The sequence below is a fragment of the Adiantum capillus-veneris genome, chromosome 14 (assembly GCF_014529385.1).
Source record: "Adiantum capillus-veneris isolate H3 chromosome 14, ASM1452938v2, whole genome shotgun sequence".
Lineage (NCBI taxonomy): Eukaryota > Viridiplantae > Streptophyta > Polypodiopsida > Polypodiales > Pteridaceae > Adiantum > Adiantum capillus-veneris.
The window spans coordinates 104167313-104192920 of record NC_140944.1 but is presented as its reverse complement, the minus strand read 5'-3'; the positions used below and the strand labels follow the sequence as shown (position 1 = coordinate 104192920).

The 25608-nt window shown below is 48.7% G+C and overlaps 1 protein-coding gene across 1 annotated transcript in view; it reads left to right on the top strand.

The window, feature by feature from the left end:
- Positions 1–25608, top strand: part of LOC147442877 (S-adenosyl-L-methionine-dependent methyltransferases superfamily protein) — a 51969-nt gene that overhangs the window by 12324 nt on the left and 14037 nt on the right. Inside the window, exons 2-5 of the mRNA XM_086528880.1 lie at positions 11501–11615; positions 21033–21080; positions 21358–21622; positions 21709–21796. Coding sequence (XP_086385006.1) covers positions 11501–11615; positions 21033–21080; positions 21358–21622; positions 21709–21796 — 516 coding nt within the window. The remainder of the gene's footprint in view (positions 1–11500; positions 11616–21032; positions 21081–21357; positions 21623–21708; positions 21797–25608) is intronic.

The window sequence follows — 25608 nt, the reverse complement described above, 5'->3', positions numbered from 1 at the left end:
TGTCCTATGTATAATGCTCTCTAGAAGTGGTTGAATCCTCAAGCTCAGAGCCTTGGCTAAAATTTTGTAGGCTGAGTTGAGGATGGTGATGAGCCGCCACTGCCGATCTCATCCAAGGAGCCACCCTCCTTGGGAACGAGGTAGATCAAGCCCTCACTCATGCTGTCAAGCATCTCTCCTGTGTGCAAGATGTATCGAAAAGCGTTGTAGAGGTTTGAGCCAAGCAGGTCCCAGTACTCAAGGAAAAAACTGGGAGTCAAACCATCCTCACCGGGACAACTACCACGGGGAAGTGCTCTGAGAGCCGCATGGAGCTCCTCTAGCTGAAGAGGCAGCCGAAGCCTCTGGCGCATCTCCTCAATCACAAGACAAGGCATCTATGCCCAAACCTGCTCTTTGCATTCATACTGACGCTCTGACCGAGGCTTTGCTGACAATAGGTCACGGTAAAAGTGAGTAGCAACTGCACGCATGTCCTCTGGCTCTGAAGCAACTGACCCATAAGGCCTCCTCAACTGGCTGACACTGGCATTCGCATGTCGGGGTCCCACTGTCTCAAAGAGCGCCCCCTTCACTCTCACCCACCTGGATCCACTGAGATGCCTGTCAATGGAAAGCAAACTCATGACGCCTCTCTATGCTGGCAAGCTCCTCGCAAGCCTGTTGCAACTGCTCCTCCAACCAGGACTGTCTGGGTGCTGCTCCTGCATCCTCTGCAAGGAAGCAATGCCTTGTCGGAGACACCGCTCCTCCTCTCTCGTTGCAACTAGACGAGCCGTAGACTCCTGAAGAAAGAGTCGACTAAGCTGAGCAAGTCCAAAGGCCACTCTGTCAGCAAGAGAGTCCTGCGTGTCCAAGCCCTCTGTCCAGAGAGCCATTACTTGCTCTCTGAGCTCTAAATCCAACAAGATCCTCTCAGGGATGCGAAGCATCGTGCTCCCCTTCCTCTGTCTATCTATCACAGTGAGGATCACTGGTGCATGGTCCGAAAAAGATGTCCCAGCTAGAATGCAATTGACCCACTCATGTCACAGAAGTGGTCACTGACGTAAAAGCGATCTATCCTAGATAGATTCACTCCTCCCACTCTACGGTCCGAGCGAGAGAAGGCCAAGTTGTCTGGGGGCCTCACAAAGCCAGAGTGCTACCAAACATCTGAAACCCTCAAAGTCATATATAGCCTCTTCCAAGCTGCCAACTCAGCCCTGTGCATAGTAGCATGGTTACCTCCAGTCCTGTCAGAGGGGTTCTCCAGCATGTTGAAGTCACCCCCAATGCACCATTGCTCTGCATGCGGCAGAGATTCTACAATGTGAGATCAAAACTCAACACGTGCACTTGCCACATTGGGTGCATAGATGTTCAGGAAGCCCAAGAGGCCGTTGTGAAACTGCAAAGTAATCCATTGAGCCCTGCCGCGTACAATAATGCCTCTGCCCACAATGGCTTGCTGCCAAGAGTCCGCAACAGTCATAGATACCCCTCTCTGGATACCACCAGGTCCAAATGCAATTGACCAAAATGTCTTATATCGTCCACGCAAAAGCTGACCACAACGTCTAATGCGGCTCTCACGAAGATGATGCTCCTACAACATAAGAATATCAATCTCGCCGCCCATAAGGCATCGTTGAAGCTCCTGACGCAATCGATCGCCCTGGCACTGTAATTGGGGCCCACCTAATCCATGTACGTTCCATGAGGCAATCCTCATGGAGAACGAGAAAGAACTGATGCTGCAGCATCAGATAACTGCACTATCTTTGAGGCTGGCTTGGATTGGGAATAATCCGCATCCGAGCATCCCTTAGATAGGGGTTGTAAAGAGTGTCTGGCCTAGGCCCAAGAAGAGCGTGTCGTGCTAGGGCAATCTCCTCTGTTCAGGACTCCTCATGTATGTATACATGGGCTCTGCGTGTTAGCAAAGAAGTGTACCACAATGTTTCTACATCCTGCCGAGTAAGGAGGTGTCATTGAGAACTTGGTCAACGGCCACAAAGTTTGTACCAGGTCTGTAACCTCCAGGTCTCCTATGTGGTGAGAGAACTCGAGGGCCTGTGTCTGAGGCCACTCCAACACTGAGTCCAATGTCCACTCTGATTGGTTCCTGCCACATAGGGGAAGAGAGAAGCCAACCGTCGTGTCCAAGGCCTCTATCCCTCTAGCTGCAAGGAACAGTACATGGACTATGAAGCAAGCTGCCTCAAAGTCAGATGAAGGGTGCCAAGAAACCGAATGAAGTTGTCACATGCTAGTGACGTGGCAGGTCCCCGGACAAACACACACACACGTTGACTACTGACGTGGCAGACCCCCGGAAAATGCGCCGACAGGCTTACATAGCACTGTACGGATGGCTGTAGAACGCATTGACATGCTGAAGTGGCAGCGTACGGAATTTCGTGATTTCCGTTGACAGTACAGATTTCCGCAAATCACGCTGCGAGCTTTTGGAGATTAATGCTTTTGAGTTTGAGAAGCTTTTCGAGATCAATTGCTTTTGATTTTGAGTTGAAAACTTTTGGGGCTCTGCTTTTGGGCATTCCTTGTAAGAATAAATAAGCCTTAGGGGCTCACTTCTCTAGGCATCTGGACGAAGAGACTGAGAGTGAGCACCCGCGGGCTCTTGTACTTTGCACACAAATTAATATAAAAAGAAATACCGAAAGGGGTGCCAGTCTTTGGGGCCAAGACCTCTTGGTACGGAACTAGTCGGGCCGTCATCTTTTTGTGAACTGTTTTAAAGTGAATCTAATTCGGCGCGGGAACTGAAGAAAAGAATGATGATTTGGGCAAATTTTTTTCAACGGACAAGTTTGTCAAAACGGAGTACAAACATCAGCTGCAGACTGGCGTATGTGTGAACAGATTGATTAAGTACTCCAGGGACCCGAGATTGGTGAAACACCTGAAGAATTACCCAATTGATACGATTTACTCGAGATGGCGTGTGGCCATTGCTTCTCCTCTTAGGTAGGGAGGAAAGGCGAAAGGACAAACGAGTGCAGAAAAGAAGAAATTGTACTCGTAGAACGAGATGGACAATAACTCTTGAAACGACGATGAACCAAAGGACCACCAAAATATAAACTTGAAGTTACTGAGCAAGTGTGGAAGAAAAGGAAAGATGAAAGCAAAATTGGTACCACATTGCGTGGGGCCCGACCCGAATCAGATGAACGAAAGTACAAAACTTTGCCGCACTTGGGGCAAAGTGAAAGATCAGGAAGCCCTCATTTTCTTTGATGGAGGAGCCAAGGCCAACTTCTTTTCACTTGAATTGGTTGCTCGACGCTCGACAGGCTGAGGCCACACGCGGAGGTAGTTCTATTGGCACCTGGACGGGATGTTGCCATTACACCGATCATTGGCAAACAATGTTAGGGGTGTTTAGGGCATGAGGACTGTTATATCATGCCTTGGGAAGGGTGTGATGTCCTCCGAGGAATCCATTGGTACCACAAGAACAATGCCGTGGTTGATTATCGGGCTAAGAAATCCACTTTGACAAATGAAGGGCAAAGAGATTGTACTTGATGAAATTCAGTTTCTTTACTCGATTTCTCAAGGCTAGCTTCTTATTGATGACTTTACCTGACAGTTGAGAAGCTTTGGTTGTCTCTTTGAGCAACAATGTTGCTTTGACATTTGATGGTGTACGAGGTTCTATTCTCAATGAAGAGATTAGAAGAAAGACCAACGGTGAAAGCAGCGGGTCAGCGTATAATGTAAGAGGTAGGTCTGAAAGGAAGAATCATGCAAACAATAGAGGCAAGGATAGGAGTAAGAGCAGGGGTAAGTCCTAGGATGTTACATGCTATCAATGTGGACGCAAAGGGCACAAAAAGCCTGATTGCAGGTACTACAAGCAGGAACTTGAAAGAAAGAAACAATAGGGCAAGAAGTGATGCTAAAAGTGATGATCATGACTCTTCTTCCAAAGAAGTTGCGAAGGAAAATGTTGCTTTGAATGTTGTCATTGAAGAAATTGTTGATACAGATGATGCACTTGTTGTTGACTCATGCCTTCATGATGATAGTGTGGCAATGGCCAGTGACATGTATATCACAAAACCAGAGGTAATTGATGTATTACTTTCAGCACAGGATGGTTTGTCACAATCATGGATAGTAGACAGTGGTGCCTCGTTTCATGTTACTCCATCTTTGGAGTCTTTTGCTTCATACACTCCAGGTAGTCTGGGTAAAGTTTACTTGGGCAATAACTATGCATGTGAGGGGCACTATACATTGGCGCTTGAAAATGGTCAAGAGCTGATTATACATGATGTTAGGTATGTACTTGGCATCGGTTGGGCAGCTAGATGTGAAGGGTTATCACACTATGTTTGGTGGTGGCTCTTGGAAAGTGCTTAAAGGCTCTATGATGATTGTAAAGGGCAGCAAGAAGGGTTCTCTTTATTATTTGCATTGCAAGGCATTACCTGGCAAGTTTTTGGCTGTGGTTGAAGTTCATTCTCACGAGGAGCTTTGGCACAAAAGACTTGGCCATATGAGTGAAAAAGGGCTTGATGTTCTCTTCTCTTTGGGAAAGCTTGATGTAAAAGGCCCTGGCCTTGATTTTTGTAATGGTTGTATCTTTGGAAAGCAAGTGAAGTTCTCTTATTCCTTTGGTGTTGCTTGCAAATTGCATGTTCTTGATTTAGTATATTCTGATGTTTGCACTATGCCGGTGAATTCACATGGAGGTGCACGGTACTTTGTCTTCCTTTGATGATCACAATAGAGAGACATGGGTGTATGTACTAAAATGTAACAGTGATTTACTTGACTTATTCATGTATGTATCACGTGCGTTTAACAGTTTTTGTGAAATTAATGGTATTAAGAGGCAATTGACAGCCCCTTATAATCTATCATCTAATGGTGTGGCTGAAAGATATAATTGCACAGGTTGTGAGAGAGTGAGATGCATGTTGTCCATGGCTAATCTCCCTCAATGGTTTTGGGGAGAGGCTCTTAAAATTGCAGTTCATGTGCACAATGGCTCTCCGAGTCGTGCGTTAGATAATGGCATCCCTGAAGAGTTTTGGTCTAGCAAACCGGCTTCATATGACCATTTACGAGGCTTTGGTTGCGATGCATTTGTGCATGTACTTGTTGATCAGAGGACCAAACTTGACATGAAATCTATCAAGGACATCTTCATGGGATATGGAGATGAGGGAGAGATGGGTTACCGAGTTTGGATACCTCAGTAAAGGAAGATAATACGCAGCCGAGATGTAGTTTTCAATGAGGTTAAATTGTTGAAAAATGCTACACATGTAGACATTGACAAAAAGAAGGTCAAGTTTCATCAAAATCAGCTAGCCATAAAGCCACCTTTGGTTGAAAATTCGACTCCTTTTGATGCTGAAATGAACAACCACCTATTGTGCATTTGCCAGAAGACAATGGACAACAAATAGATGGACAAAATGGGATTATACCACATGACCAGCATGCTGAAAATGAACTACAACAGCGAGGTAATGCTGAAAATCAGCCGCCAATTGATGGTGTGCACATTTCGGACGATGTAGACCCATTACCAGTTGATGCAGATCATTGGGTGAGAAGGTTACACATGTTAGAAGGCAACCATAGAGGTTTCAACCATCTATGGATTGCATTTTGTTGACAGATGAAGGGGAGTCTCTTACATACAAAGAGGCCCAATCTTGTGAAGACAAAAGTAAGTGGGAGCTTGCTATGAAATCTGAGATGTAGTCACTGTATGCAAACAATACATGGGAGCTTGTGCCTTTGCCCAAAGGTAGGAAGGCTATTCCTAACAAGTGGGTTTATAAGGTCAAATGTGTTGATGAAAAACCTAAGTACAAAGCACGTTTGGTTGCTAAGGGTTATGCACAGAAGGAAGGCATAGACTTCCAAGAGATCTTTTCACCTGTGGTGAAGATGGCTACACTCCGGGTTTTGTTTGCTTTATGTTCTCTCTTGGATTTGGAGTTGGATCAAATGGATGTAATCACTGCTTTCTTACATGGTGACTTGGATGAGGAGCTGTACATGTAGTAGCCTTAGGGCTTTGTCATTCTAGGGAAAGAGCATTTGGTATGCAAATTGAAACGCAGCTTGTATGGGCTGAAACAAGCCCCTAGACAGTGGTACAAAAAGTTTGATACTTTTATGCTTAACCATGGGTTCAACTGCAGTCACGCAGATTATTGTCTTTACACTAAAAAGGCTCCTGATGGTAGTCTTATTGTGCTAGTCCTATATGTGGATGATATGCTGATTGTAGGCAAGCATAAGGAACTTTGAATGCTTTGAAAACGAAGTTAGATTTGGGTGCAACTGAACATATTTTGGGTATGCGAATTGCAAGGGATAGAAGGACGCGTCTTTTATTCCTTTCTCAAGACAAGTACATCAAGAAAGTGCTTGAGAGATTTAATATGGGTGATGCTAAGGCTCTTGGTGTGCCGTTACCTCCACACACAAAGCTTAACAAACATAATTGCCCAAGAGATGCTGCAAAACTGCCCATGCTATGAAAGGTATTCTTTATGCATCAGCTTGTGGGTCTTTGATGTATGCTATGGTTGCTACACGACCGGATATTGCTTATGCAGTGGGAGTTGTTAGCAGGTTTATGTCTAACCGTGGCAAACCACATTGGGAGGCAGTGAAGAGCATTTTCAGGTACTTGAAAGGTATACAGGACACATACATATGTTATTGAAAGGGTACATTGTCTGTGCGGGGATTCTGTGATTCGGACATGGCATGTGATCTTGACACTCGAAAATCTACCAATGTTTATGTCTTTACATTGGCTATGTCTTTACATTAGCTGGTGGAGCTATTTCTTGGTGTTCAAGATTGCAAAAGATTGTTGCATTGAGCATTACAGAGGCTGAATATATTTCAGTCATAGAGGCTTCAAAAGAAGCCATTTGGCTTGGCCGTCTTGTGAGGACTTTTGGTCTTCTAGCTCATGCTCCAGTGCTTAGTTGTGATAGTTAGAGTGCTGTATACCTGGCTAAGAATGCCATGTTCCATGCTCGTACCAAACACATTGATGTGTGATACCATTTTATACGCCAGGTACTAGATGATGGCCTTGTCACACTGACAAAGGTCAAAACACAGGATAACCCTGCCAATGTTCACACTAAGTGTCTTGCTAATTAAGATACAGCTTGGATGAACGAACACTGTTGTTCATAGCCAACAGAGGCATGGGCGGGCAGAGGCATGCATAACAACATCAGCATTGCTTACACTTAGTGGGAGTTACTTAAAGGTACCACATCGAGCCTTTAAGTGGGAGGTTGTTGGGTCTAAAGGCCCTCTGGCCACCCTTGTACACTATTTTATTCTTTGGGTGTGAACCACCCCTAGGGTAACTTATGTGACTCTTATAGTGTGTACCCTTAAATTAATAAAACATAACATTTGTAAGTGTGCCAACAACGATTGGTTTTTGTGCGCCATTCGGAGTAATAAGTTCACTAATCAGTGGAGGTAGAATTCCGAACACTCGAATTGGATGAGCGTGCTCGGTGCTGCTGCCTTCACCCCATCCCCTGTGCACGCTTCTGCACCCCCTCTCCCTTGCCATCGCTCTCTCCCCCCCCTTCCCTCCCTTACGCTGCCCTACCCTGCACTTTTCGCTGCCTGCCAACGCGCATCCAGCCCAGCGCGCCCACCCCAGCCCACAGCCCGCCCGCCCGCCCCTCGCGTTCCCGCTTGCATTCGGCCTCTGCGCCTCAGCCCGCCCGCCCACCCCTTGCGTTCCCGCCCGCAATCCCCCCTCCCCCCCTTAGCTCGCAGGAGTTTGTCCTTGCAGCCTTCTGGGAGCTTCGCGTCACTTTCGTCTTCCGCGACTCAACAATAGACAAAGAATGGTGCCTTCTGCTCCACCTCAGAGGGACTCCATTGAAGCCCCCTCGCCCGACACTGCGGAGCCGACCTTTCAACTTGCTCTTTCGCCAGAAGAGCAAGCAAGCTTGATGGCCGAAGTGGATCGCTTGCAAGCCACTTCGGTTATCTTGGCCGAGTCGGGGCGAGGTTCGGGATTTACTACAGGCTCGTCTTCTCTCCGATGTGGGCAAGATCACCGATATCGAGATCCCCGGGAGAGGGTACTACTAGGTAGAGTTCGAGTCTGCAGGTATGACAGCCAAGGTGATCTCGATGAGCCCACTCGGCATCCGAGCAGCTTGAGCTTACTTCCGACTTTGGCATCACGGTTTTGACCCTACTACATATGTGCTCAAGGAGGAGGCAGACTTGCCGATTTCGGTCTGTTTTCCAGGCTTGAGGCGAGAGTACCTCCTCCCCCTCCTACCAAGGATTGGTTCCATGTTCGGACAATTTTGGAGTCTCCACGCATTGCAGCTTCAGTTGTGGCCATGGCTGCAGGTTTACCTACTGTGCGGGTTCTCGTTTGTGACACGCACTTCCTCCCCAAGGTGGTATTGCTGCCTAGGGTGATGGGGGATGGATTAGACAGTCGACAACGGAGGGCTCGCCCCATTGCTCCCCTTGGTGGTCGACCTTCTGAGCACTGGATTCCGACTGGGAACCGTTTTGACCCCCTTCAGCGAGGAGGCCCCGTTCACTTTAGTTCCTCCACCACCGCCTCCTCCTCCCTCAGACGCTGCCGCTCCGCCTCCCCTGCACACACACCCCCCCCCCCCCCCCCCCCCCCCCCCCCTCCACCTTCGCCTCCTGCCCCTCCTCTCTCCCGAATGAGGCCCATAGCCTCATCTCCCGACCCTTCTTCCACTTCTCCTCAGACGCAGGGTATTGGCACGCTTCTGCCGCGAGGCGTTCTCTTGATAGTGCTTTCGCTATGAGCCGTGTGGCTCGAGAGGGACAACCCGACCTGAGGCCGCTTATTTTGGTGCACACTTCTCCCTCTGTAGCAGTCCCTAGAGGTCTGACTAGCTTCGACATTCGCAGACGCTAGGACTTCTTCGACTACAACTTCACTCGGTTTTTGGTTGACTCTTCTCCCGACTTGGAGGAGGCCAGCTTTCGAGTCCAGGTCCTCTTTCTTGCAGCTAGAGGCATTGAGGCCCTGGACACAGGGGTGGGTTTCTCCTTTCCGCTGTGTGGTAGGGATCACATAGAGTGGACCCAGCACACAGTTCTTGACTGGCTCCAGACTCAGGCTACTGAGTTCTCACACCACACAGGGGACTTAGTGTGGATAGATCTGGTGCAGACGCTTTGGCCTCTTGCCAAGTTCAACGCGACGCCTCCAGATACAGCGGGTTGCAAGCACATTGTGGTGCATTTGTTTGCTGACACTCAGTGCCCTCCTTGTTATGTATTTGTCCATGAGGATTCTTGGACAGAGGATGTAGCCAGAGCATGTGTTAGGACATCTCAGAGGCAGTACCAGCTGAGTGGCTCACACCTCTCGAGTCAATAGCATCCAGATGGATGGGAGAATTCACGCGACTGGAGGTTCTCATCTCAGTTCGGGCTTGCTCAGAGACTAGACCCTCCCTGTTTTTCGAGCTAGAGGGTGAGGGGCGCTTACACCGAGTTGCAGTAGAGGCCCCGTAGGTGGCAGAGTGCTGTTTTTAGAGGATCTGAGTGGTGGGCATGTGTGGGAGGACTTGTGTCATAGATCCCGACCCAGCAGCTCTTGAGACTGGCAACTGGAGACTGCTGGTTTGGGAGAGCTGTCCACTGGCACGAGTACAGTGGGATCGTGGAGAGTGGCTTTGGAGGGACCCTTTCTCCTCTGCAGACCCCCCAGGTGTCTATTTCTTTCCGTACACTGTTCGACTGGACGACACATACTGGCAGCACAGAGAGAGGCTCGTCCTCACAGAGAGAGGCTCGTCCTGCTGCAGCACCTCATTGGCTGGAGGAGGGTCTCAGCTAAGTTCTTGACATTTTTTTGGGAGAGGTTGTGGGACTCCAGACAGCCGAGGCGAGTTACTTTGTTCCAGTGGCTGGTTGCACACCGAGCTACAACAATTGGGAGATGGCTTGTACATAGTGGTCTCTCGGCAGCATGTGCAGCTTGTGACCATCTTGTGGAGAGTCAGCGTCACTATCTTTGGGACTGTCCTTTGGCACAATAGGTTTGGCTTCATTTTCTTCGCTTGATGCCAGCTCTTTCCACTGCTTGGCAGTACACTTGGGGGGCAGTTGCTTGGTCCACTCTCACGGCCCGGCACTTCGGTTTGAGCTATCCTCCACCAACAGGATGATAGTGATGCAGGGGGGTCGACCTACACTCCAGGCCTGCTACAAAGCTTACGCCCAGGAGTGGTGCAGTGAGAGAGAGGAGTGTTGGGAGCTCATCTGCGGCCTGACAGTATGGTTCATCTGGCGCCCGCTGCTTTCGCATCTTCGAGGCTCGCCCTGTACCACCAGCAGAGACTGTTCGGAATCTTTGGCTAGAGTTGATCCATACTCTCAGGGGACGTTCGAGAGACTTCAGGGCAGCTCCGACCGCATGCGGGAGCGCAGAGAGGCTTTCCTTCGACTCTGGCGCCCTGGGCCTTTCTTCACCATGTTCCAGGGTGTGCTCAGTTGGCACTACCGACCACCTGTGTGGCTTTTCCCTCCTCCCATCTCTTGATTTAGCCTCATTGTACATATGTTGTTTTTCCATTGGGAGAGTCTCCCCGTCATGATTGTTGTACCCCTCTCTTGTAGAGGTGGTTGTAGCCCTATGGGCAGTTTCATTAACTAATAGAAGGATCTTTTTCTTGGAAAAAAAAAGGGTGCCAACAACACACGAATAGCATTGCGTAGGTCTCTCTCTCTCTCTCTCTCTCTCTCTCTCTCTCTCTCCGTCGTTTGCAGAAAACACAAGGGCTACTTCTTCCTGCTGCTCACGCTCCCATCAATCATGTTGGGAATCGGGGGGCGGCGATTTCAAACTTCAAAGTATGTTTGCTTCTGCTGGAAAAACCAAAACATGCCTGGAGCTGATGGTTATATTGTCTTGAGAATGATTACCAAGAAGTTTTACCTTGCACTTTCCTCAATGTGGTGAATCTGGACTTTTTCCTATTTTCATCGGAGTATATTTCATTCCTCCACTTGGGGCTTAGTGGTGTTGGGTTGTACACATGCGTTTCTTTTTGTATCACATCTTTGGTCAGCTGTTTGTGCATTTTCTATATCCTGGAAAGTTTTATAGAAATACGTTTTCTTAAACATGCAGGCCAAAATTTTTCTGTCAGCTAACTATATATAAAAACAAAGGACGAGTGTCTGGGTTCAATTTTTTCTTTGCTACTAAAAATGCTTCTGTTAAAACGCTCCTTTCAGCCTTAAAAGGGGTATATGTAGATCTTGTGCAAGGTTCTAGATCTTCATGAGATAATTTGATTGGAAGGGTAATTCATTGATTTTCACTGTAGCATCTTTTATGGTATAGTCAGCACTAAGGGTTGCACTTTAGCCTAGATACTGGTCGAATGATTTGTTATTTGTTTTTCATTGTCCATATGGTAGTGCAGCTCCGATCTGGATTTATGTTTTCTTTGTGTAGGTTCTCAAGGGTTCTGATGAGGACCCTAGGTTGAAGTACTTCAAGCATGAGTGGTTTGAAGGAAAGGATTGCCTTGACGTGGGCTGTAACATGGGGAACGTAACCATTTCTATCGGTAAGCTGCAAAACAGAAGATGTTCTCTTCCTCCAGAGACTACATTTTGGCATTCATATAGTATAATTTGAGTGTCATGGATGAGGTGCTTTTTTCACTAACTATTTAAGAATCTTGACAGTTGAAACTGGATGAGGTGCTTTTTTGACTAACTATTTAAGAATCTTGACACTTGAAAGTTATTTTTCTTAGCATTGTTGCCAAAGGAGCTTAGTTCAGTTTTTCATCTAGCAAGATGAACACAAATTTTAGTATTTTAGCATGATTTAAGTCAAAGAAAAGACAGTGCTAAATTATGACAGTCATTATAGTGACAGCTTTTATAGATGACGTTCTTGCAAGTTCTCTTCCAGTGACTAAAATTAAGTTGTCACAAAGGCATGCAAAATTCAAATGAGGTTGGGAACACATGTAAAACTCCTAAGCTTGGCAAGCGCAATGCTTCTATGGTACCTGATGATCGTCCAGTGCTGGTTTTGTTATTAATACTACTTAATCTACATGCGATCCTGTGAAAAAGGCTGTTGTATGTATGGACCTGGTTGCACTCCAATGTTTGGAGCTATGAGAGGAACTTTTTTTTTTTTCCGAGAAAAAGATCCTTCTATTAGTTAATGAAAACTGCCCATAGGGCTACATCCACCTTTGCGAGAGAGGGCTACAACAAGCATGATGGGGAGACTCTCCCAATGAAAAAACAGCATATATACAATGAGGCTAAATCAAGAGATGGGAGGAGGGAAGAGCCACACAGGTGGACAGTAGTGCCATCTGAGCACCCCCTGGACTATGGTGTAGAAAGGCCCAGGGTGCCAGAGTCGAAGAAAAGCCTCGCGGCGCTCCCGCATGTGGTTGGAGCTGCCCTGTAGTCCCTCAAGCTGTCCTCTGAGAGTATGGATCAGCTCTAGCCAAAAGTCACGAACAGTCTCTGCTGGTGGCACAGGACGAGCCTCAAAGATGCGGAAACAGCGGGCCCGTCAGATGAACCAGAGAGCTAGGCCGCTGATGAGCTCCCAACACTCCTCTCTCTCACTGCACCACTCCTGTGGAGTAATCTTTGTAGCAGGCTGGAGTGTAGGTTGCCCCCCCTGTATCACTATCATCCTGCTGGTGGAAGATAGCTTAAACTGAAGTGCTGGGCCCGTGAGGGTGGACCAAGCCGCTGGCCCCCAAGTGTACTGTCGAGCCGTGGAGAGGGCAGGCATCAGCCGAAGAACACGTAGCCACACCTGCTGGGCCGAGGAACAGTCCCAAAGACAGTGACGCTGACTCTCCACCAACTGGTCACAGGCTGCACATGCGGCCGAGAGACCACTATGCACAAGCCAGCTCCGCTCCCTACTGCTGTGGCTCTGTGTGCAATCAGCCACTGGAACAAGGTGACTCGCCTCGGCTGTCTGGAGTCCCACAGCCTCTGCCAAAAAGCTGCCAAGAACTCGACTGTGAGGCCCTCCTCCTACCAATGACGTGTTGCAGCGGGGCGGGCCTCTCTCTGTGCTGCAAGTATATGACGTCCAAGCCGAACAGTGTACTGAAAGAAGGGGACTCCTGGGCAGTCGGCAAAAGAGAAGGGGTCCCTCCATAGCCACTCACCAGGATCCCACTGTACTCGTGCCAGTGGACAACACTCCCAAGCCCATAGCCTCCAGTGTCTAGTCTCAAAAGCTGCTGGGTCAGGGTCTATGACGCAAGTCCTCCCACAAATGCCCACAACTCGGATCCTCTGGAAACAGCACTCTGCTACCTGCGGGGCCTCTACTGCAACTCGCTGTAATCGTCCCCCACCCTGAAGCTCGAAGAATAGGGCTGGGACAGTCTCTTAGCAAGCCCTGACTGAAATGAGAACCTCCAGTCGTGTGAAGGCTCCCATCCACCGGGGTGCTACAGGCTCGAGAGGTGTGAGCCACTCAACTGGAACTGACTCTTAGATGTCCTGACACATGCTCTGCACCCCTCTCATGACCTGTAGCTGGACAGCCTGCACCTCCTCTGACAAACGTGTGAACTCTAGCCAGTCACCTAGAGAACGCGTTGGACCTGCCGCCATGGGACCCCAAGAAACATGAGGCCGACTCCCAACCAAGTGGCCTCTCTGAGTGCTAACCATGGGGTTCTAGACGAGGGGCTGCCGTAGGTGCTCCTCCGTGCACGTCGGGTGTCTCTGCTCTAGGCCACCCCGTAAGAGCTCCCAAGATCGAAGCAAACTCACAGCGAATCTGTCCTCCAGTCTCCTGCTCAAACCAACTCGGCGCAACTTTGAAAAGATCCATCTTGTCGAAGGTTGCCAAGGGCCTCCTGACTGAGGCACCCTGGCACGAAGCCTTTGCAACAAGAATTCCTTCCAGGGCTCCTCGCCTGGAAGAAGTCCTCTGACGACAAACTTCCCAAGAAGGGCTCTGCTCTGCTGTGCAGGATCAATGATTCCAAGCCCTCCCTGAGAACAAGGAAGTGTGATGACCGACCAAGCCACCTTGGCTCGGGCAATCTGAGCATCGCGACCTGACCAAAGGAAGTTCCTGATCAGCCTCTCTACCTGGCTGATACAAGAACTCGAGAAGATCCAGCAAGAAGTGATGTACCACATAGTCGCCAACAACACCTGGTTGGCAACTACTACTCTACCAGCCAGCGAAAGTCGTGCTGAGCTCCAATGTAACAGCTTTCTCCTGATGGACAAGAGAAGAGGAGCAATCTGCTGCTCGGGGGACAAGTCCAGACCAACCTGACAACCCAAGTACCGAACTGCAGTCCTTGGAGGAATCCACCTGAAACCCTCTCCTGGCATCCAATCTGGCACAGGAGCACTGCCAATCGAGAAAGCCACTGTCTTTCTCCAGTTGATCAATGCGCCCGATGCACAGCAGAAGGTCTCCAAAGCCTGCTCACATCTGTGTAGATTGGCCTCCTGGCCCTCTAAGTACAAGGCTGAGTCGTCGGCAAACTCAGCGTCCAGAAGCTCATCTCCGCGTATAGGGAGTGCTAAGCCTCTCAAACCAACCTGCTGTGACACCAAAAATCTGCTCATCGCCTCCGCATAGAACAGAAAGAGAAAAGGGGCAAGAGGACAACCTTGTCTGACCGAACGTGTGAGCATGAAGCGCTCACCTCTACCTCCTGCCAATAGCACCTGATTGTGAGCCTGTCTGTACAAAGCTGACACCCCTTTGATCCAAGCATCTGAGAAGCCCATCCTGCGTAGCGTGCCCTCTAGAAAGTCCCAGTCAACTCTGTCGTATGCCTTCTCAAAATCGAGAAGAAGAATCACAAGGTCCTCCCCATGGAGCCGTGCAAGGGCAGAAGCCTCCCAAAAAGTGAAGATGTTGTCAAGGATACTGCGTTCCTTGACAAAACCTGTCTGAGTCCCATGTATAAGGCTCTCCAAAAGTGGCCGAATCCTCAAACTCAGAGCCTTGGCAAGAATTTTGTAGGCTGAGTTGAGAATGGTGATGGGGCGCCACTGTCGAATCTCATCCAAGGAGCCACCCTCCGTTGGAATGAGGTAAATCAGGCCCTCACTCATGCTATCCGGCATCACTCCCGTGTGCAAAATGTACTGAAAGGCACTACAAAGATATGGGCCAAGCAGGTCCCAGTACTCCAAGAAGAAGCTGGGAGTCAGCCCATCCTCACCTGGACAGCTACCACGAGGGAGGGCCCTAAGAGCTGTGTGCAGCTCCTCAAGCTGAAGAGGTATCTCTAGCCTCTGGCGCATCTCCTCAGTCACAAGACAAGGCATCTGTGCCCAAACCTACTCCCTGCATGCATCCTGTCTCTCTGACTCGGGCTCAGCCGACAGTAACCGACAGTAACTCACGGTAAAAGTCAGTAGCAACTGCACGCATATCCTCTGGCTTACAAACAACTGACCCATCGGGTCTCCTCAACTGATTGACCTTGGCATGCGAGTGCCGAGGTCCCACTGTCTCAAAAAAAGCACCTGTCACTCTGTCACCCACCTGAGTCCACTGAGATGCCCGTCGGTGAAAGGCAAACTCATGGCGCCTCTCCTCTGTGCAAGCAAGCTCCTGTCGAGCCTGCTGTAAGTGCTCCTCCAACCATGGACTGTCTGGATGCTGCTCCTGCATCCTCTGTAGTGAAGCAATGCCTCGTCTGAGAGGCTGCTCCTCTCTCGCTGCAGCCCGTCGAGCCAGAGACTCCTGGAGAAAGAAGTGGCTAAGCTGAGCTAGGCCTGAGGCCACTCTGTCTGCAGGTGGAGCCTGGCTGTCCATGCCCTCTGTCCATAGAGCCTCGACCCTCTCTCTGAGTGCTGAGTCCAACAAGACCCGCTCTGGGATGCGAAGCATCGTGCTCCCACTCCTCTACCTGTCTGCCACTGTGAGGATCACTGGTGCATGGTCCGAGAAGGATGTCCCTGCCAGGATGCCCACTGATCCCCCCAAGTGACTGAAGTGGTCACTAGTGTAGAAGCGATCTATGCACGATAGATTCACTCCTCCCACTCTGCGGTCCGATCTAGAGAAGGCAAGACTCTTTGGAGGCCTCACAAAGCCAGAATGCTGCCATGTGTCCGAGACCCTCAAAGTCATACACAACCTCTCCCAAGCTGCTAACTCGACTCCATGCACAGTAGCATGGCTGCCTCCGATCCTGTCAGAAGGGTCCTCCAACATGTTGAAGTCCCCTCCTACACACCACTGGTCAACCGGTGGCAAAGACTCAACAATCTGTGACCAAAACTCTGCACGAGCACTCGCCACATTGGGCGCATAGATGTTCAGGAAACCCACAAGGCCACCCTGAACCTGCATAGTAATCCACTGAGCCCTGCCTGGCACAATAATCCCTCTGCCCACAATGGCCTGCTGCAATGAGTCCGCAATAGTCATACATACCCCACCCTGGATGCCTCCAGGTCCAAAAGCAGCTGACCAAAAGGTATCATAGCGTCCACGCAAAATCTGACCACATCGCCGAATGCGGCTCTCAGACAAATGGTGCTCTTGAAGCATAAGGAGATCAATCTCTCCTCCCACAAGGCAATGCTGAAGCTCCTGACGCAATCGGCCCCTCTATCGCTGAAACTGGGGCCCACCTAGTCCCTGCACGTTCCACGAGACGATCCTCATGGGGAGCGAGAGAGAACAGATGTTGCCGCAGCAGCAAGACGGGCTATCTTCGAGACTGGCTTGGATGGGGAGTAATCCGCATCCGAGCGCCCTCTAGATAGGCGAGACTGCAGTGAGTGCCTGGTCCAAGCCCAAGCAGAGCGAGCCGTGCGTAAAGCAACCTCCTCTGTCCAGGAGTCCTCATGAATGTATACATAGCAAGGCAAACACTGCGTATCAACAAAAAAGTACACCACAATGTGTTTACATCCTGCTGAGTCTGGGGGTGTCACCGCAAACTTGGCCAGTGGCCACAAAGTATGCAGCAAATCTGTAACGCCAAGCTCTCCCATGTGGTGAGAGAACTCAAGAACCTGTGTATGCAACCATCCCACCACTGAGTCGAGGGACCACTTTGTCTCAGTCCTACCACAGAGGGGGAAGGAGAAACCAACTGCTGAGTCCAAGGCCTCTGTCCCCCTAGCGGCAAGGAACAAAGCGTGGACCCTGAAGCAGGCTGCCCCGTGGTCTGTTGCGGAATCGCCGAGAAAGCGAGTGAACCCGTAATCGAAGAAATCCCAGTGGCGTCGGAGGTCAATGCTCGTCAGACCACGAGGGATAGCTGCAAGGGAAGATGTTTGAATCTGCAGAGGGGGCCGCAAGAAGGGCTGACCCTCTCTCGCTAGGCGACTCGTGGCAAAGGCGCTGCCAAGAGATCTCCTAGCCGCCGGCGAGGGACCAGTCTCCTGAGTCGACTGTGGTGCTGGAGCAGGAGGAGGGGGAGAAGGAGCGGGGGGGGGGGGGGGGGGCGGGGCGGAGGAGAAGAGAAGCGGGGTGGGGCGACAGAGATAGGGGGGCGAGGTGGGGAGTGGGCGCGAGTAGAGGGCGGGGGAGGGGATGAGGAGGAGGAAGGGAAATCGGAAGGCGGAGTGGCTGGCGAGGGTGAGGCGGAGGTGGAGGCTGGCGTAGGGGGTTCCTCCTGCTCAAGAGGACCAAAGCGGTTCCCCGTGGGGACCCACTGCTGCTGAGTAGGCACCTGAGGGCCACTTTGAGTGCCAGACTGTCTCTGTGGCCCCTGGTGTCGACGGCCACGGGCCTGCTGCCACCCCTCCTCCGTTGGAGCCCCAGGCTCGGAGGGTGGCTCTGAATCTGTGCGCTGTCGCTGGCTGTGGCTGCGGCCCAGCCTTGGCAAGCTGGGGCTGAGGCTGAGGTGCGGGTCGTGGTCTCCTCCGTGGACAGTCCTTCGCTAGGTGGCCCATTTGTCTGCAAATGAAGCACTGGTTCGGGAGACCCGAGTACTCCACACTCTGTCTAAACCAACCCCCACTCACCCGAGGCAGAAGGATGACCTTCGGGAGTGTGTGGGTATCTCTGACCAAAACTCGAACTGAAGGGATGCCAGCCGCCTTGGCAGCTACTGATGCTGCCGTACGAGGTGTCTCCAGGACAGTCCCGATGGCGGAGCCAATCCTGGAGAGAAGTGGAAGGTACTCCCTCCGTAAACCCGGAAAGCAGACTGAGATGGGGATGTCCGCCTCCTCTACTAGCACATCCGAAGTCGGGTCAAAACCATGTCGCCACTGTCGAAAGTGGACGCGTGATGCTCGGATGGCCAATGGACTCATAGCTATGACCTTGGAGGCCATCTCGGAAGTCTCGAACTCAATCTGGTAGTACCCCCGTCCAAGAATCTGGACATCCAAGATCTTGCCCACCTCTGCGAGGAGGCGGGCCTGGAGAAGGTCTCCCAGCTCCCCTTTGCTAGGACGGGTGCCGAGAACCTTGCAGATGACAGAAGTCGCCTGCAAGCGTTCTACCTCTGCGGCAAGGCTCGCTTGCTCTGTCGGCGAAAGAGCAAGTCGAATGGTGGGCTCAGCGGGGTCGGGCGAGGGGGCTTCAGGCGAGTCCCTCTGCGGTGGAGCTGGAGCCTCCATCTGTGTCTACTGCTGAGTCGAAGAAGCGGGCGGTGAAGAAAATCTGCGAACGAGTACGCCAAGCACTTGTCCGAAGAGAAAGCGTTGCCGAGCCAGGTGCAGAAGACCTTCGGGAGCGAAGAGGACCGGGGGGGGGGGGGGGGGGGGGATGGGGGGACGGCGAGGGCGAAGTGGGCAGCCGGGTAATGTGCGGGTGCACAAGCGGTAGCGAGCGGGGGGATGGGGTGGGGATTGCAACGTGAGAGGAGGGCAGCGCGAAAACAGGGGGGGGCAGCGGGCGGGCTGTGGGGCAGCGGGGGGGGGGGGGGGGGGGGGGGGGAGAGGGTAGCGATGGCGCAGCAAGGGGGGGGCGAGCAGCAGTAGCGAGCACGGTGCTTGTAGACAAGGAGAATCTGCTATGAGAGGAACTTAGTCTGCAGCAAGGTGGAAAAGTACATAGTGTTTGGTTCGTCTTAGAAACGTAAGGTACGTGGTACTGAACTCAATGAGTTTTAAGGTGCGTAGAATTCATACCATTTCATGAAAAAAAAAACCTAAATCATGAAATAGTTCAGGATATTTGTAATATGTTCATAAACATACAAGATGACAAACCGTAACAGAATTCTTGATATGCGGTTATTACTCAAGAGTCAATTGAGAGAATTCTCTAATGTTTGTTCTATAAGACAAGTCTCTTATGTATGTAAGTCTTGTTTCTGTTCTACAAGACCGTCCCCAATTCGTCTTGATTATGAGTTGGTGGGGATGCAATAACTCATTTGTTGTTAGAATATTCTGCTTTTTTAAGCTTCCAAGAGTGATTAATGGTCAATACATGTATGATTTTGTAACATAATTGTTTGAATCTAGTTCTATACCCACTATACAGCACCAATGATGTCAGTGGGGATGTCATAGTATTCAATCAATACTTCACACGATGGAGCTGATGGTTACAATGTCTTGTGGATGACAAATCAATACCTTGCACTTTTATTTAAAGTTGAATTTGGGTATATCTTGGATTCATCTAGGTATGCATGCATCCTAATATATGTGTGTACATGCATATATGTATATATATGTACACACACGTGCACACATTTTCTATATTATATGGAGGGGATATTTAGCAGCAAGTGTTCTTTATTGGGCTTCTAGGACACTGTTCCATCTGTGGTTGAGCAGGACATATGGCAGCTGGATGCTCGTGGAGAGTGGAACTCTAGAGCATAGACAGGAGATAGATGTTCAGGAGAGGCATCCAAATGTACTAAAAGGTCGAAGGCAAAAAGAGCTAGGAGGAGAGGAGAAGGCTACAAAGGCATCCTTATAGATGCAGATCCTATCCCACAAGATTCCCCTCCAGAGGTTCTGTCTTTGTAATGAGCTACACTCATGCTTCTTGAGAGCCTCTTGAGGATATTGTTGTACCTGCATGTAGTTTGGACAGAGATGAAAGTCTTCTTGTTGTGCACGATGATAATTTTCACCTCTTAGATTTGATAAGTATGTACATGTTTGGAGAATTGAGAGATTGAGAACCAAGAAATATTCTTGGTATTTGATTGTATATTGTATGGAGATTGGGATCACACCTTTGTGGTGGTCTGCATATTTTGTATCTTTAAACATGATAAGAGACTATGTACAACGGTCAATGTGAAACAGCTACTAACTGAATTGGCAAGTTTAAGGGGCCAGCACTCTTGATAGGTAGACCGCGGGTAAAGTCGAGCTATAGTACCAGTGGCGATGATCCTTGTGACTGCTCTCCTTTGTATATATCTGGTACGGGTCCTCCTAAGCATGATGCAGCGATCTCCACTTCGGATCCACAACGGTCTACATCAGTGGATCTCTCACCTTGTAGAGCGTCTGAAGCACTAAGTACATGTAATCAAACCTGGTTTCGGAAGAAAATGTAGAATTTATGCTTCAAAAAAATGGTATATACTGATACATACCGTATAATTTTACCAGCAAAGATATGCACCTTACATACTGAATCCGAGCACTGACTGATTGATGATGATGCTAACCATCTTGGTTATGGTAGGGTCATTGCTAATATATAATAAATACATGACTGATATGTTTGAGAAAATGTATAATATATGTTTCAAAAAAATGGTACGTACTGATATGAATCTTAAAATTTCATTAACGTACCTTACGTACTGAATCCGAGCATTAACTGATTGAAGATGATGCTAAACGTCTTGGTTATGGTATAGATGCTCAAGTTTCTAGGAGACTTTGGGAGTTCGTATTTTTGAGGCAGACACTTTAATCCATTGAAACACAGTTTTTCCTGTATTAGTTTTGCATTAATTTGGACTCCAAGCAAATGTTGAAAGTTACATTACCTGATGTAAGTGGCTCAAATTAATACAAATATAAGGTGCTCATTTAGAGATTGCTTCATCCTGCAGCGAAGAAGTTTCTGTGCAGAAGCATGGTGGGTGTTGATATTGATAAAGGTATGTAGCTGCAGCCTTTACCTTGCAAATAAATCCCTGCGTGTGATCCTTGAAAATGATGTGCAGAAGGCTTCATATATGCAGAATAATTAGAATGCCCACTTTTTAGTTTGCTTGCTTTGCTTTCTGTTTACTATATATTCACCTTGGCCAATGAGTTTTCTGTAGTCCATGAGGACTGAAAAATGTCAAGAAGCTCGGATAAAAACATCTTTTTATTCTGTTTCCAGGTTTTAGAGTAAACAAAAAAGCTTTTACTGTTTTTTTTTTTTTGCAGATTTAGTCTATAGAGCTTTCTTCAATTTAGAAAAGGTTGCCAAGAGCTCAGCTAACCTGCACAGTAATGAGAAGTCAGACCTCCAGGTCAGACTGTTGAATAGAGAAGAGATTCAAGTTGCCTCCAACATGACATGTATTGATCACACATTGGGCACCCCAAATAAGGGATTAAGTGGCAAAGATCTTCTGAGAAGAGTTTCATTTAGAGCAGAAAACTTCATAAGTGATATGGAAGTAGAGTCCACTTATGACACCGTGTTGTGGTAACCTTTCCTGTGAATTTTAAATTTGAAAAAAGATATGGGTAAATGTTATATTCCTGAGACTGATGGCTATTTTTGAAATGTAGCTTGAGCGTGACGAAGTGGGTGCATCTAAATTGGGGAGATGATGGACTTATAAGACTTTTTGCAAAAATCAGAAATTTGTTGCGTCCGGTAAGCACCGTGTGTAGCAGCTTTTAACGTCAAACTTTGCTCTTAATCACTAATGGCCACTCTCAAATCTGTCTCTGTACAACACAAAAGATAACAGTTGTCCCCCCCCCCCCCCCCCCAAAAAAAAGAAAAAAAGAAAAAAAAAAAGAGGTTTTTCTTATCCCCTCTTAGTCCTTCTCTATTGCCCTCCCCACTAACCTCATGTTTCTTTTAAGTTGTCACCTTTGTGGCTAGGTTCAATATCAATTAAAGTTAGGTTGGCAATCACTATGTATTCTCTAGCCATGATTGTTGCAGTGATACCACTATGGTATGTATTAGTTGACAGAGTAATACAATTGTCAATGTTGGAGCTTCATGGAGCGATAGGAAAAATGATAGTCAGTGTGTACCAGTACGCATTTTCCAAAGAGCTTGGGTTGAGTCCCAATGAAGTGCTATGTTCTTGTGGTTGCATGACAGAAGGTAGACTGTTTGGTTGCCATATGTATTGTCAATGCTTAAGTGAAGGGTCATAGGGAGTGCCTTGGGGGCTGCTTGTTCAGCTGCCAAGCTCTTCTTTGACTGTTGAGGCTTCTAGAGCCAATCATCTCACACTGCTTCATCTCTATGTTGGGCTGCATTGTCAAGTGCAACCCCATAACCATCATCATCCTCGTGACTCGTGACTCTTCCATAGGATTGTGAGGGGGAGGAGGTGGTGGAGGAGGGGGAGTGCATGATAAAAAAAGGGAGGATTATTGGCACTTGAGGTGCCATCTCCACGATTTTTATGATCTGACAACTTATCCATAATGCTAGGTGTTACAACAATGCAAGGGATTTCTTGATGTACCGAGGTGGTAACAACTTTCTGATCCAAAGGATTATCTACCCTCTTGGAGGTGCATCACAATAGCAACCTTGTGTCGATGATCTTTGCTTTCTCTTGCGCTCAAGGTGCACGCCTCTATTCTAATCAATGGGCTTGCTTTTCCTCGAGAGAGGAGTTGTCTCTTTAGGGAACATGCTGAAAACACCCACTCGCTCATGAGAATATATGACGCTCTGATACCAGTGCCATACATAGTGCATAAATGAATGCTACCAAAGCATGTTACCCTGCAACAAGGTTGGATCAACATGTACGTACGGCTCGTTTCCGTACCGTACGGAATGATCCGTGTGGTGCAGTTTTAAAAAAAAATTCTGTTCGGCTCTCATGCGTGGTTGAGGGTTTCACCCAAGCTTTGCGAGTAGTTTTTTGTCCACAAATTGAAGCTGTGTGTAACCAAGGTGCAGAGACCTTGCAGGGAGCTCTGCATAGGTAAATAATCTCTCTCCTCTCTCTCTCTCTCTTCTCCGAGTTCCTCCTGCAGGCTCTCTCTCTCTCTCTCTCTCTCTCTCTTACTCGTGTCTGTCTTGCTGCTTGCGGTAGAATCATCGTGCCTAAGCCATGCAACACGTACTGGAAGGAGCATACTAATGTCATCCGCATTATCAACGCTTCAGGGCAAGCGGGTTCCAACACTTGACGATGGCAATGGAAGTACAGCAATTTTCAGTTCTCGAGTACAATTTCTCGTGTCGTCAAGCACCTGATAGGCATTGGCACGACCAATAATTGTGGAGGGTGCAAAAAGGTACCACAGAATACTAGGGACAAGCTGATTGCTGAGAATTTTCTGAAAGTACCAACACTATCTTCAGGAGCCACGACACACTTGACATGGTGCGGCCCTTGAAGACTAGGTTTGCATTGATGTATTTAGTGTTACAGAGACTCTTCAAATTGAGGGATCCACTTCTTCAGACAGTCGTGGACCTGAAGTGGAGATTGATGTACCACTCGCAGACAGAGCCCACTAAATACATACAACGACGGGTGCTCGATGAGTCCTTTTGGACACAGGTTCAGAGTTTGACAGTGGCATTGCAGCCAATGTATGTGCTTCTATGAGTCACAGACATGGAGGGCTCTACATTGGGCTTAGTCCATCATCTCTTCATAGAGATGAAGAGACACATTATAGAGTGCAAGTCTTTGACGCAAAACTAGTAAGTACTTGTCTTTTGAAATTGATTATTGCTTTTGTTGCAAATCTTCTTGTTGTCATTTTGAATTTGCGGCGTGACCCAATTCAACTTTGTTTTATTGCTGAAATTTTCAGCCGAGATGACATCTTGGCCATTGTAGAAAGGCGATGGACCTTTATGAGTTGTCCCATTCATGGGATGGCTGCATTGCCTCATCCTTTCTACAAGATGCGAGAGCTTTTCCATGAGAGGAGTCTTTTGAAGCTCAAGGATGATTACATCAATATGATGTACGACATTGACGATCAATTGGAGCTTGATGCAGAGATGATTAGCTTCATGAAAAATCTAGGACTATCCTTTTCTAAGAGCTGTGGTGTTGAGGCCAAAGGCTACCAAGTTTCCTCTTACATGGTGGCAGAATTATGGGAGACAGGACAAGTACGTTTCTGCAATCACCCTGTACAATTAGTTTGCCATGTAAAGCACTCCAGGACGCGCTGCTCGCTGCTGCCCCCGCTCATCCCCCTCACGGAAGCTCTGCACCCCGCCCCCCCCCTCTCTCGCCATCGCTCGCCCCCCAACTCCCAGTGCGCTGTGCCACGTTTGTGACTTAACTACATTACAATACTTACTCATTGATGCAGATACGCGAAGTGCCATGCCAAGGAGAACCCTTGCGCTTGGATGGTCACACCCCTTCCCCGAAAAGACATGCCTCTTCGCCAAAAACCACACTCCTTCGACGACTGGTCATACCCCTTCGCTCTACGAGTGCGACTCTTCGCCCAATGGTTGCAGCTCTTTGCCGAAAGGATGTGTCTTTACGTCTAAAGTCGCATCTCTTCACCATGAGACGTGTCTTTTCATTTATGTCTCTTCGTCTCCTATATAAGGAGCCCTTGTATCACACTTATGATCAATCAATCAAACACAGAGTCTTCTGAGTCTTTCTTAGAGTTTAGTTTCTTAAGTCTTAATCATGAGTTTAAGTACTTAATAAAGGATTAGTACCTAGAATCCTCACAGTGGTATCAAAGCAAAATTTTTCCCGGGACCCTACGGTTGTGAGCCTCTCACCCTTGACGCTACACTCTACCCCCTTCCCGGCGTTGTATGGAATCTGAAGAACGGTGGCCTACTCACACATCTCGACATGAGGTAACATAAATTACTTCTGTTCTCGTATAAAAAAACATAATACAATCAACCAGAGACAGCAGCATGGCTGTGTGCATACGTGATTCTCTTGCTGCTGCATGGGTAAGAGCGGAAGTGAGATGTACCTGTGAGTACCCCTGTACCTGTGAGTACCCCTTCGTGCGAGCACCCTTTGGCGGACTTCCTGCTCAGACGGGCTGAATTATATGCGGGCTGCTTTGCACCCCTTCGCCGGTGTCTCTTCGTTGGTGCTCCTCCGCATGGTACAACCAATCCACGCGGCACCCTTATCAAGCGGCATCCTTAGCGCTGCAAGCCCACGATGGCAACCTTTCGGAAATTATGTTCTACGCCAGGCAATAAGGTAGCGCTTCGTTATTTTCACTATCCAGCCATCGTTTTTTGTATGCCCAGCTGAAGATTATTGACCTTGGCAACCCATTAATAAATTAAAGCCACCTTTGGCCGGCCGCCCATTGAGTGAAAGCGGGCACCCTTTTGGTTCCCTCAACATTTAAAAAAATAAATAAACCAAAAGTGTCACGTGACACATCCAACCCTATGTGTCCGTGGACAAGCTACAGCATGACCAGGGTTCAGTTCAGTCAAGTCAGTCTAGAATAGGAAGCGATCTG